General features: G+C 39.0%; 1 protein-coding gene across 2 annotated transcripts in view; it reads right to left on the bottom strand.

Annotated features, from left to right (window-relative positions):
* Window positions 1-12196, bottom strand: part of SLC30A9 (solute carrier family 30 member 9) — an 80777-nt gene extending 68581 nt beyond the window's left edge. For both annotated transcript variants that reach the window (XM_036267615.1, XM_036267614.1), the window contains exons 1-2: window positions 12002-12196; window positions 3418-3585 (exon numbers count right to left, since the gene is read on the bottom strand). In XM_036267615.1, the coding sequence (XP_036123508.1) occupies window positions 3418-3585; window positions 12002-12113 (280 nt within the window). In that variant the 5' untranslated portion in view covers window positions 12114-12196. The remainder of the gene's footprint in view (window positions 1-3417; window positions 3586-12001) is intronic.
* Window positions 12197-14219: the final 2023 nt, after the last annotated feature.

Here is a 14219-nt window from a genome sequence, read left to right as displayed (position 1 = left end):
TCAATGCAAGATCTTCCATTAACAAAAATATTATAACTCACGCCCTGGCCAGTTTTGCTCAGCGGTTAGAGCATCGGCCTGAGGTCCAGAGAGACCCAGGTTCGGTTCCCACTAAGGGCACGTACCTCGGTTGCAGTTTTTCCCCAGCCCTGGCTCGGTCGGTCGTGCGGGAGGCAGCCACTCGATGTGTCCCTTTCACATCGATGTTTCTCTCTCTCTCCCTCTCTCCCTCCCACTCTATCTGAACAAAAAAATGTCCTCAGGTGAGGATAAAAATATATATATATATATATATAATAACTTACTGAATGTTCTGATGATGCTTAGCACTGTTTAGCATCATTAATTTTTTAATTGAGATACGTACTTTTTTTTAGACATAAAACCATTACACACTTAATAGACTACATATAGTGTATACACATCTTTTATATGCACTGAGAAACCAAATATTTGGGACTCGCTTTATTGCAGTGGTCTGAACTGAACACACAACATCTCTGAGGTTTGCCTGTAGTATACTCAACTGTCTACTAGTCATCTGTTAAGATGTCTCAGAGGCACCTACAATTTAGATGCCCAAAACTTGAATTATCATCTTCTCAAAGTATACTCTATCTAGCTTTGGTATTCCTAATTTTAGAAACCAATGAAATCACTACATAATTCCCCACTCCAGTAACAAAACACTGACCTTTTACTTGACCCTCTCCTTCATTCCCCCAAATTCAATCACCAAGCCCTACATATTCAGCTCCTAAATCTCCTGAGTTCAACTACTCTTAAAAAAGCAATCATGCCCTGGCCGGTTTGCTCAGCGGTTAGAGCGTTGACCTGCAGTCCAGAGAGATCCGGGGTTCGGTTCCCGCTAAGGGCGTGTACTTCGGCTGCAGTTTGTCCCTAGCTCTGGTTGGTAGTGTGGGTAGCAGCCACTCAATGTGTCCCTTTCATGTCACTGTTTCTCTCTCTCTCTCTCTCTCTCTTCCTCTCTCTCCCTCCCACTCTAATGGAAAAATGTCCTCAGGTGAGGATAAAAAAAACAAAACAATCATTGCCATTAGCCTGGTCTAGACTATCATTTGTATACTGCCTCCTTTGCAATCTGTTTTCCAGTCTGCAACTAGTGATAGTTCTAAAATCTTAAATCTGATCAAGTATTTTCCTTCTAAAAATACTCCAATAGATTCCCACTGCCTACAAGTCCAAACTCCTAAACAAAACCCTGATCTAACTACTGTTTACCTCCCGAGTTTCATCCCTTGGACTTTTCAGAACTAACAACCCCACCACCAGGTCCTCTACTAACTAGTTCAATCGTGCTATATTACTTGCAATTTTACATTCTTTCTCCACCATTTGTCACACCAATACCTACTTTTCTTTTAGGTCCCTAATTAGGTATCATTTGCTTACAAAAACCTTCGTAACCACCCACGCCTGGGAGTTCCCTCCCATATGTTGCTGCAGCACACACTATTCCTCCTATCACAGGACTTACTCTACAATATTATATTTGTTTGCTTAATTTTCTGTTTTAGCAATAGAGACTATAAACTCAGAGTCATTCTCAACTTGCTGCCATATAAAAAGTACTCAATAAATACTTCTTAAATAGAATAATGAATAAAGGACTTATTTTTTTATTCCTCACCTGAAGATATTTTTTCTACTTATAAGTAGAGAGGGAGTGAGGGAGAGAGAGACAGAGAGAAATATCGATGTGATAGAGCCACATCGACTGGTGGCCTCCCGCACGACCTGACCAGGGCCAGGGACAAACCGCAACCAAGGTACGTGCCCTTGAATGGAATCGAACCCACAACTCATTGGTCTGCGGGCCAATGCTCTAACCGCTAAGCCAAACAGGCCAGGGCTAAAAGACTTCTTTCTAATGCTGCACAGCAAACTAGATAGCCTGAACAAAATATTTTCAAATGCATTGCTAAAGTAGCAAAAAATGTTCTGAAGAGGGCAAAACGAAGGACAAGCCAGACTGCTATGGAATAAGTGAGCACACCAAAGCCAGTTTTTGCCTTCATGATTTCTGTTGAAGCTCATATTCTTTGAGCTTCTACAGAACTTCTTGGCTATAAGGGGCATGGGAAATTAGAGAAGGCTAGTTCTGCTCAAGATGGAGACACGCAGAAAACGAGTGTCTGCTAAGAGAAGACACGGAGGGAAAAAGCCAAACACATGGTCTAACCGTGAACCAGAAAATATACCACAGAAGGGAAGAGCAGGGAAGGATGCCTGCCTTTCCTTTCCTGTTACACAGTGGGTGAAAAATTCCCCTAAATATTCTAAGAACAGCCCTGGCCAGTTTGGGTCAGCCGTTAGAGCATTGGCCCACAGACCAGAGAGACCCGGGTTCAGTTCTCACTAAGGGCACGTACCTTGGTTGCGGTTTGTCCCAGCCCCAGTTGGGGTCATGTGGGAGGCAGCCAGTCGATGTGGCTCTCTCACATGGATATTTCTCTTCCTCTCTTCCCCCCTCTCTATCTGAAGATAAAGGCAAAAAATATCCTCAGGTGAGGATAAAAACAAAACAAAACAAAACAAAACAAAACAACAAAAAAATTCTAAGAACAAACCAGCCCTCTGAATTCATGCTACCAATGTGGTCTAAAAAATGTAAAGCAGAGGGTTTAATATGGCCCCAAGCTGTATTCCCAGCAGCTCACAGGCTACACAGGACTATATCTTCAATCCAGAGAAATAGCAAATAGTTCCAAGATATAAAACTGCATAGAAAATGAACAACTCTTGGTTAAAAAAACACAAATACGGTATCATGAATAAGAGCAAGAAACAGAGAAAAAAAGATAATATAGTGGGAACCAAAAGATTTCAGATAGCATAATTTTCAGTCAGGATATAAAATAGCTATGTTTAATATGGCTAAGTTATAAAAGAAAAGTTTGAAAATATAAGCCAGGAACACAAGACCAACCAAGCAAGGTAAAAAACAAATAGTTTCTAGAAATAAAAAATATAATCATTAAAATTAAAAGCCCAACATATGAATTAATCAGTAGATTAGAAGTAACTAAAGAGGTTATTAGTGAACAAGACAGGCCTAAAGAAATAATACAGAATCCAGGCCAGAATAGAAATATAAAAATGACAGAAATAAAAACATAAAATTCAGCAATAAAAAATATGACAGTTTTAGAGACATGGAAAATAAAGCAAGATGTAACATATTTCTAATGAGAATTCCAAAAGGAGATAATAGAGAGAGGGAAAGAGATAATATCTGAAGAGACAGTGACAGAGAATTACTGACTTCTAGAACTGTATAAAAATATCAATAAGTTAGTTTTACACGTAAGTTCTAGCAAATATTCAAGGAACAAATATTCTTACAAAAACTATTCCAGTATACAGAAAAATTGATTTTAAAAGACTTATACATACCTGCTTCATCAAATGATGGTATTTTGTCCACTGTGAGAGGTTTTGATCCCTGCGCTTCTTTCTGAACATTTGTTGAGTACAGCTTTACTTGACTCGGTGCACAAAAGTATGAGTGACTACAGGGAACTATTTTTGAGAAGCTTCCAAATGTCACTAAATTCTGCCATTCTAAAAGAAAAAAAAAAGTATTTTAATTTAAAATAAACACAAGAATATCCATGCCCTATAAAATATGCCTACTATAACTAGAAAGAGAATAGTTTTACACAATAATAGTAAAACTTTCCTACTGCAAGATACCCAAATGTACAATACCAAACCACCCTCTCCATTGGTGGCGTTTCACTGACCTAGGGATAAAATTGTGTAAATAAAAACATAAAGGATAATACTCCTATCTTCCCTCATTTGTAAACTTATTCACATTAAAATTTTAAAAATTTATATTATTCAGTTATTCTAAAAGGTATCTGGCATATAACAGATACTCTTTATTTTGTATGCTGGTTACATGCTCCCACACACACCACCACCCCCGGCCCCCCACAAAAATACTGGCATAATGTACTTTTCAAGATTCACAAATCTTGAGTTGGGAGGTCAGGAGAGCTTCCTATTTAAAATTCTCATATAGCGAACGATTCAAAATTACACTGTATCCACATTCTTTTTTATTATTATTATTATTTTGTTAATCCTCACCCAAGGATATTTTTCCATTGATTTTTTTAAAATAGACTAGAAGGGAGGGAAGGGGGTGGTGGGAGAGAGAGAGAGAGAAAGAAGAAAAACATTGATGTGAGAGAGACACATCGATTGGTTGCCTCCAGCATGACCCTCACCAGGGCCGGGGATCAAACCTACAACCTAGGTACATGCCCTTGACTAGGAATCAAAACCTCGATCCTTCTGTCTGAATGCCAATGCTCTAACCAAATGCTGAGCCAAACTGACCAGGGCTGTGTCCTCTTTCTACTAGCTCAGATTTGTTCCTTTCATGTCATAATCAATAAGTGAATTATATTAATCAGTCATTCATATAGTCACTTAAAAAAAAAGACAATTAGCAACATCTGATGAAATGTTGGTAAAATTCTCAGTATAAGGGGATTTAAACTGAGGGCAGATAATATTAATTATGACGCACTTCAGCTGCTGCATCTGGATTGGCTAAGGGCTTTAGAGGACTGAAATACAGGAAAAAAAACCATATTCCACACTTACACAAAGTGTCAGAAAAACAAATCTGTCTGTCTCCATGCTCGTGTGACCCTCCTTCTCTTTTATTTTTATATGAGTACTTATAATTCTTTTTAAAAGAACGCTCAAGCCCTGGCCGGTTTGGCTCAGCAGTTAGAGCGCTGGCCTGTGGTCCAGAGAGACCTGGGTTCGGTTCCCGCTAAGGGCATGTACCTCGGTTGCAGTTTGTCCCCAGCCCTGGTTGAGTGGTGCAGGTGGCAACCACTCGATGTGTTCCTTTCACATCGATGTTTCAATGTTTCTCTCTCTCTCTCTCTCTCTCTCTCTCTCTTTCTCTCTCTCCCTCGCACTGTATCTGAACAAAAAACAAAAAAATGTCCTTGGGTGAGGATTAAAAATAAATAAATAAATAAAATAAAAGAACTCTCAAAACCCTGTCCAGATATAATTTATATATTTCTAAAGTTTTAGGTATATTAATGAAATTATATCTTTAGACAGTTGTTTTTCCAAGAGTGGCAGGTTAAGCATTTAAGAATTAAGACTTTTCTAAATGTTTAATGATGATCTTACAAAAATGTTATTTCATGTATGTGTATGTGCAGATACATGCCTTCTGAAATGAAAACATAAATCTTTTCTTACTGGCGCAGTGAATTCATCAGGAAAAAACTTACTGTAAATGTTGAAAATAATTTGAAAAGCATGAAGGACAAAGGCAACATAAGTATTCACTCAAGTTTCAGGCTTGGAACTTGTCTGCTTTAAAAATTTCCTGATGTCAATTTACTCTTTCATTTATTTGGCAAATAATTGTTGAAGACCCAGTATAATTTTGGTCATTTGCAAATATAACAGCATTATCTTCTTGCACACTAAAGTATGTAGGCTACTAGCAAAATTAACTTGTGAAGCATTATAACAAGATAAAAATATTAAACAAACTTACAGAATGCAATACCCCCTTTAACATTTTATACTCTAAGAAATATACAGGACCACATTTGAGTCAATAAAGCAAATATAATACCTAAAACATAGTAGTAGAAACACAAACATCTGTGAAATAAATTACTGGATTCATTAATTAATTCTAGGAGGCAGAAAGATAGTAAAAAATATTACCCACCATTATTAATACCCTTTCTTCAAGATGACTTCTAAAATAAGCTACAGATCAATCTTAAGTTTGGTGTTCACTGTTCTACAGGCCTAGACAAGGACCTCCTTTTTGGTGTAAATACAAGGGTGGTTTCTTCATCAAGAATGCAAGCTACTGGTATCTTTATCTTTATCTTTATCTTTAACTTTATCTTTATCTAGTCACAACAATTACTATTCTCTGCTTCTATTTTATTTTATATTTATTTATTTATTTATTTATTTATTATAACCCTCGCCCAAGGATACTTTTCCATTGCTTTTTAGATAGAATGGAAGGGAGGGAGAGGAAGAGAAACATCAATGTGAGAGAGACACATAGAATGGTTGCCCCCTCCAAAAGACCCCGACCGGGGCTGGTGATGGAACCTGCAACCCAGGTAACATGCCCTTAACTGGAAATTGAACCCAAGACCCTTCTGTCTGTGGGCTAACAGAGCCAAACCGGCCACGGCTCTACTTTTATTTTACTGTGAGTACCTCTGTAGCTCCTAATGATCTCTATTACTGATCACTTAGTAGTGATCTTCTCTTTCTAATCTGGATTGTCATCTACCACTCACTCTGGCTTTCAGAGGAAATTTGGTCTTCTTTTTCAGACTACATCTAACAAACAACACAAGGAACACTTTTTCTCCCATGTAAACTGACATACTACTATATGTTGCTTAGGTAGTTAACAACTAAAAACAAACAGGACCAGACTCAAACATGTATCCTAAGTCTTTCAGAGGTCAGTTTTATTATTTAAGAATCTATTTTAATAGTTTTTTCCCAAAATTTATAAAGCACTGACATATTAAAAACTAAATTATTGTTACTAAATCACTTATTTTAAAAAAGGTTAGTAACTGTATTTAAAATGTACAATAAGCAGAGTAGCACAGCAGAAGCTTGCTAGGTCCACAAAATATACTGTATAATATGGAATGCAAAAACTATTCTTCATGGTATTATCACAGTAAAACCTAGAAACAAGTTAAATGTTCCCCAACAGAATGATTAAGTTATGAGATGACCCTATAATTACATTGTGTATTCATTAAACATTTTTAGTAATGTAAAAATACTCATTTTATAATGTATTTTACAGGACACAAAATAATACAGTATGAATTCAACTATTACAAATGTTACTGGTAAACCATCTGGAGTCTGCATAATTTTTTCTCTATACTTTATACTTTTCTGTACTTTCAAAAAAAAAAGTCTAAATTCTAAAAACTAAAACTATGTCCACTGCTAAATAAGTAATATTATTACTGCTAATATTAACACACTGATTATCTCTAGTTTACTTTTATGCTTTCAGCTAGGCAAAAATGCAGAAAAATCCCTTTTATGCCTAATCTGCTAGCAAGCAAAAGTGTGACCTAGACCAGGTAGCTCAACCTAAAAGACTATTGCTAACGTGATTTTTTTATCAGAACAGAGTAAGCAATAGGAACTTTTTTTTTAAGTAAAGAATGTGAGATCCTGGCAACTTCCTACACTGCCTCTTGGCACACATCTTTATTGCCTTGCTTAATTATTGTTAATATTTGCTTTAAAAAGGTAAAAACAGCAACAGAAAAGCTGGAGTCCCAGGCCAGCATATGTAACTAAGCAATCCCTGCTGGCTACTTTCTAGCCCAGCACTCTGCATATTTCTTGTATAGTACTTATGTTTTCTCATTCCTAATGTCTGCCCAATGGAGGTGAAAACTGTCTTGTTCACCACTACACCATCAGTAACTACAATGCCTAGCACCTCTTTACTGAATGATCCTCACTCACAAAGACTATGAGAAACATACTAAGGTTACTCTCATTTTACAGTTATAAATTCTATTATTAACTTGAACTACATAAAACCATGCTGTCAGTCTCCCAAATGGTCTTTTATAATTGTCAATGCTCCTCTTAGTTATTTAAGGGAGGGGGTCCTGGGGACAAAAGTTAAATTGTTAAAATCCCCACTTTACTTTTTTTATGGTAATAAATATGAGTACATTAGAGCCGACTGGTGTGGCTCAGGGGATTGAGCATAGTCCCATGGACTGAGAGGTCCTGGTTTGATTCCTGGTTAGGGCTCATGGCCGGGTTTCAGACTTAGTTCCCAGTAGGTGGCATGCAGGAGGCAGCCAATCAATGTCTCTCACATTGATGTTTCTATCTCGCTCTCTCTCTTCAAATAAATAAATAAATAAACAAACATATATATATATATAGGCACATTAGAGACAGGAATAAACTACAAACCCTTAATTTCTATGTGTTTTTTTGTTTTGTTTTGTTTTTGGTTAATCCTCACCAGAGGATATTTTTCCATTGATTTTTAGTTAGAGTGGGAGGAAAGGAGGAGGGGAGGTAGTGAGGGAGGGTGAGAGAGAAATAAAGAGTGAGAGAGAGAAACATGGATGTAAGAGAAGACACATCGATTGGTTGCCTCCTGTATGATCCAGACCAGGGCTGGGGATCCAACCTGCACCCCAGGTATGTGCCCTTGACTGGGAATCGAAGCCAAGACCCTTCGGTCCACAGGCTGGCATTCTAACCACTGAGCAAAACTGGCCAGGTCACTAACATTTTATTTAAAAATTACACTTTCATCAATCTCAGATTTAAGCAAAAGCATGTGTCTCTTAATTTAATATGTAGTAAGTGCTTAAAGGAGCATCCTCTGACCTCAAATTTTTGTCAAAGTGCTCTATGCAAAACCAAAGAAAAATAAAACAAAAAGGATATATTTACTATAGAAACTAAGTAACATTTTTATTATTTAAAAGTATATGTTTATTGTAGATCATTTGAAAAAGCTAAAAAAAAATCTTTCTCTAGAGAAACTCATTGTTATTATCACACATACTGTTATTAATTTTTTTTCTAGTTTTACCTAATATCAAGAGCATTTTCCCATGTCACTAAATATCCTGAATTATGATTCTTTAAAAAGAAATGGTTGCATATATCACCAGCCTATAAATATACTATAATATTGTCCGGCCAGTGTGGCTCAGTGGTTGAAGGTCGACCCATGCACCAACAGGTCACTGGTTCAATTCCCGGTCACGACACATGCCCAGGATGTGGGCCCGATCTCCAGTGAGGAGCATGCAGAAGGTGGCCAATCGATGTTATCTCTCATTGATGTTTCTATCTCTCTCTCCCTCTCACTTCCTCTTTCTCTAAAATCAGTAAAGGCGCCCTGGCCGGTTTGGCTCAGCGGTTAGAGCGTCAGCCTGCGGTCCAGAGAGACCCGGGTTCGGTTCCCGCTAAGGGCACGTACCTCGGTTGCAGTTTGTCCCCGGCCCTGGTCGGTCGTGCGGGTGGCAGCCACTCGATGTGTTCCTTTCACATCGATGTTTCTCTCTCTCTCTCTCTGTTCCTCTCTCTCCCTCCCACTCTACCTGAACAAAAAATGGAAAAATGTCCTCGGGTGAGGATAAAAAAAATAATAATAAAAATTAAAAATAAATAAATAAATAAATAAATAAAAATAAAATCAGTAAAGGCAAAAAAAAATTTTTTAAATAAATGAAATAAAATAAAATGTGGTTGTACTGAAATATATATATACTATTATTATTTCAGTTTCCAACTCTTTGTAACTATGTTACCAATTTATTTATATGAATAATAAACTCATGCACACATTTTATTAAATACCTGATTATTCCATTAAAATAAATCCCTTTAAGCAGTATGGCTGGGTCAAAAAGCATAAATTTTTAAAGTTCTTTTAATACAAAGAATAACAGACCTATAAAACACTATTCAACCATATGTCCCAATCAGTAGTAAGAGAGTTACTGCTTTCTTGCACCCTCAGTATGAGGTATTATTAAAAAATTAGCCAATACAGGCAGGCAGTGAGTAGCAAATCCTTTAAACTTATATTTCTATGTTTATTAGTGAGTATAAAACACTTTTGCATTTTTACTGGCCACTTGAACTCCTTATTCATTTCCTTTGCCCACGTTTCTAGTGAAATGTATACTGGTCTGTAAAATGTTTTTATAAATTAGGGATACTAACTCTGTAACTGCACTAGTGGTACAGTACAATAGTCACTGTTTATTGAGCACTTGAAATGTGGCCACTCTGAACTAAGATGTGCTTTAAGTGTAAAATAAACACTGGACTGCAAACATTTAGTAAAAATAGATAATGTAAAATATCTCAATAATTTTTGTATTGATTACGTGTTGAAATATTTTTAATATACTGGATAAAATATAGTATTAAAATTAATTTCATGTTCTTATTTAACATATGGCTATCAGATAACTAAAAATTACATACATGGCTCACATATTTCTTTTGGAAAGTGCTGCTCTAAAATATTGTTTTCCTCTTCACCTTGAAATATTTTCAGTGTCAGTTTGACAAACAGGCATTTTCCATTTTAAGTATGCAAATGAAGCAACTGTTTCCCTCAAGGTTTCCTCCTCCCCTTATTCTTCATAAATTTTTCCCAACTTCATATTCTCCCACACAAGAATTTTAGAAGTATAAACTAAACTTCACTTCCTAACAAAAAAAATTAAATGTTTTTAGAATTTTTTCCCCAAAATTTCTTCAAATATTCTTTTCTTCTCACTTGCATCCAACTTAAACAGTACCCTTTTTCTAAATGATTTTTTAATTTTACCATATATGGTAGCCCTTTTCAAAAACAGTTTCTGTATTACTAAAACTAAATTTTCACAAACAAGGTTATTTTTTAAAACCTACTAAGCGTTTTTAAGAGTGAAAACATATCTTAATTTTTTTGTAATAAACATTCCAAAGAACTCTGCAAGGTCATTCTGACTGTGAGATAGGTAATTATTATCTATGGCTCACAGATGAGACAAAGAGCACATAATTTTCGACATAATGACAGAGAATAGGGATTACAAATTACACTATTTCAACTCCTTTTAACCAACACCTAGAGGGCAGTTTGGTCTAAATTCAACGGCCACTACACCTAATTTAAGTGTAAAATGCAGAAACTGCGTGGTCAATACAAGCAATGCTATAAAGTTTACTTGGGTATTTTGAAGTTAGTATAACCAAAGGATTCATTTTGTTCCTAAGAGAACCAGGTATATTGCCACTACAAAAAAAACCCTCAACAATTATACTTTTCCATCACCACCAAAAAGTCCCAAGAACATTTCTGAAATGTTAAAAGCCAGCTTTTACATTTATTGCAAATAAAAACTGCAAATATATTATAGCATAGGCCTTACCATAGCTTATATTACAAACTTGTATGACTTGACTACAATTTCCAACTTCTATTGCGAGATCACAAACATGCTACAAGTTTTTCAAACATAAATTTTTGAGAAATGTTTCTGTAAATACTCCTTGCATCCCCAAGAGTCTGAGGGACTAGATTAGGGGTGGGTTTGGTTCTGTCTTCTCCCTTACTGTTCCTATCATTGTTCTCAAGTGTCAAGTTATGGTGGCAAAAACGGAGGTAAGCCTGATTAAAACTTACAAGTTCAATGCTATTTTTTGATAACTATGGGACAATTTGAATCCGAAAAGAATGGTGAAATAGAAGGATAAAAATTCTCGTCCATCACCTTTTTCTGGGTTACAGCTCCGGTAGATACTTTTTCACCAAAAAGGCTGTTCAACGGAACTGAAGAGGGCTTTTGTTTTTCAGCCCAATACTGAGCTCGTTCAATGACTGTGGGATGGTCATACGCTCATACTTAACAACGATTCGTAAATGTTGAATAGCAACCTCCCGCGCCTTCCTCCTTTTAGGACGTTTAAGAAAACAAGCTGGGAATATGGGAAAGGCGCAGGGCAAGAAAATCTACACGGCTACAGGTACTCAGTGAAGGTGAGTCGGTGAGCTCAAGAGCCCCTGGAGCCTGAGGAGTCAGTCATCTCCCACTGCCCAGCGGGTGAGGGGAGCGGGTGCCACCGCCAGACACCGCGATTCGCGTGTAGTTGTATCTGGTACAAAGTGGTCGGCTTCATGGTTGTGACCCTGCCCGCGAGCTGACGGCAAGTTTCTGCGGGACCTGCGTTAGGATCGTAGGTGAGATCAGGGTCACGGAGGCCCGTCAGGAGCCCCTGGGGCGGGTGGCCGAACTGCAAAGGCGGAGACCCGAAAGGGGCTAAGGTTGGGGAAGGGCTAGCGGGCGCACTGCCCCAGGCAAGGTGCAGAGCGCTGAGCTCGGCCTGGTCCTTCAGTCCGGCTTCCGCGAGTCAGCGGCCGGGGCTGGACACTCACCCTGGAGCTCGCGGGAGCCGCGGGCCGCCGCCCTGCAGCGCAGACGGAGCCGGCACAGGGAGGACCAACTACATCTGTGGGCCGCAGTGGCGGCGGCCAAGCCCGGTAACATCCTGGTGGGGCAGAGGCCCCTACTCGGACACCGTCTCCTGCCTCCACGCCGCCACCAGCACCAACTGGCTCCATAGACCGTCTACAAGCGAGTAACGACGCCTGCGCCGCCACGGGCGGCATCAGTCACCCGGAAATGGTAACGTCATTAATCGACGGAGGCGTCGGAAGTGACGTCATCGAGGAGCGCCAATCGCGAGGCTTGTGTCCGGGGATCCGGACCTGGGCGGTGTGGGGAGGGCGTGGCTGCAGATGAATTTTGGTGTGTATTCATCTTATCTTCCTCCAGTCCTGCACGTCTATGCCTTGGTTTGAAATCATTGTGTAAATTGCATCTTAACAGCGAAGAAAGCCTTGAGAGAAGTGACAGCCTTTGGGGCCTTTGCTTGCTCTTTTTCTTTTTTCCGGGCTGGAAACCTGGGCCATGTGTTGGACGTGGGAGGAAAGGTGGGAGAGAATGACGAACGCTGGTCTGATTCTCTCCAGAGCCTTCCGAGATAAGCCCAGACAGGAACCAACCTGTCTTCAGTACTGTCCGAACCTTTACCAAAGTACATCCTTCTTCGCCTGTAATTCCATTTTGTACCCGGTACCATGAAGGCATGTACCCACTTCGGAATCAGTTACTTGCCCTACTAACCTCTGAACCCCAGATTCTAGTCTAATACAACAAAATAAGACTTTTATGAATTCAAGGTTTGTCTGCATAATCGGAGATGTGCAAACATTGAAACAGGGATCAGTCTGGTCCCGGAGAGAAAGAGACCGGAACAATATTCACCTCCGCGTTAATATGACCTTTTCCCTTCAGGTCGCATCTTAAACTCGAGAGAGGCCTTCCTTGACCACCCTTGCTGTAGTTATTCTCTGCCTTGTTGCCCTGTATACATTTATACAAGATGCTTATCACTATGTGAAATTATTTTATTTTCAGAATAGAAAAGACAGTATCATGATGCTGGAATCTTGTGTTTTGTACATTGCTGTTTACCAGGAGTTAAAACAATGTCTGACACAAATAAATTAATTGAATGGAGTACACAATAGTTTTCTGTGTTGTTTTTTTTTTTTAAGTTAATTTGAGTTACTTAACTATATTACTACATTATAACTCTTTCAAGGGAAAAGAAATTGGCATGTTCCCAATTGTAAAAGAATCAATGGTCTTTTATACTAATTGAGATAAGTACAAACAAATTAGTGAAGTCATGGTGATTACATTATCACAAAATTGGTAAGCAAATTTAACTTCCTAGGGCTAACAGTTTAAACATTAAGTGCTCAAACATTTATTTATTTATTATCCTCACCTGAGGACATTTTTGCATTTCAGATAGAGCAGGAGAGAGAGAGTGGGGAAGAGAGAGAAAAACATCGACATGAGAGAGACACCAAGTGGTTGCCACCCACAGGACCCCAACCGGGACAGGGACAGACTGCAATCCAAGGTATGTGCCCTTAGCGGGAACCGAACCAGAACTCTCTGGTCCGCAGGCGGATGCTCTAACCACTGAGAAAACCAGCCAGGTCAAGTGGTCAAACATTTAAAAATGCTATTCCACCACCATCTGTTCTTCCAGTTCAGTATCTCCTATACTCCCTCACTCTACCCATTCAGCTGGTCTCACCCACACCTGCCTGCCTGAGGTCAGGCAAACTCAGCTATAGATTATAAAACTAAATGCAGTGTACTTGGCATCGTGGCCAGGTCCAACTGGATGGACTGCCTGGGCCACCGCAGTGTGGCTGACTTCCCCCAGACATGTGTGGGTCCCACTTTTGTTTCTGGCTCCCTAGGGAGGGCCTTTTCTGTCTGACTCTCAGAGACCCTGAGACTGGCTCCTGTTATGAGCTGAAATGTGCCAACCCCCCACTTATTTTATTTATTTATTTATTTTATCCTCACCCAAGGACATTTTTGCATTTATCTTCAGATAGAGTGGGAGGGAGAGAGAGAGAGAGAAAAACATTGATGTGAGAGAGACATCAACTGGCTGCCACCCACACAACCCCAACCAGGGAGGGGACAAACTGCAACGGAGGTACATGCCCTCAGCGGGAAGGGAACCGGGACTCTCTGGTCCCAGCGCCGACGCTCTAACTGCTG

The sequence above is a fragment of the Molossus molossus genome, unplaced genomic scaffold (genome assembly GCF_014108415.1).
Source record: "Molossus molossus isolate mMolMol1 unplaced genomic scaffold, mMolMol1.p scaffold_m16_p_1, whole genome shotgun sequence".
Classification (NCBI taxonomy): Eukaryota; Metazoa; Chordata; class Mammalia; order Chiroptera; family Molossidae; genus Molossus; species Molossus molossus.
The sequence above is the reverse complement of the archived record's forward strand: the minus strand, read 5'-3'. Positions and strand labels throughout refer to the sequence as shown.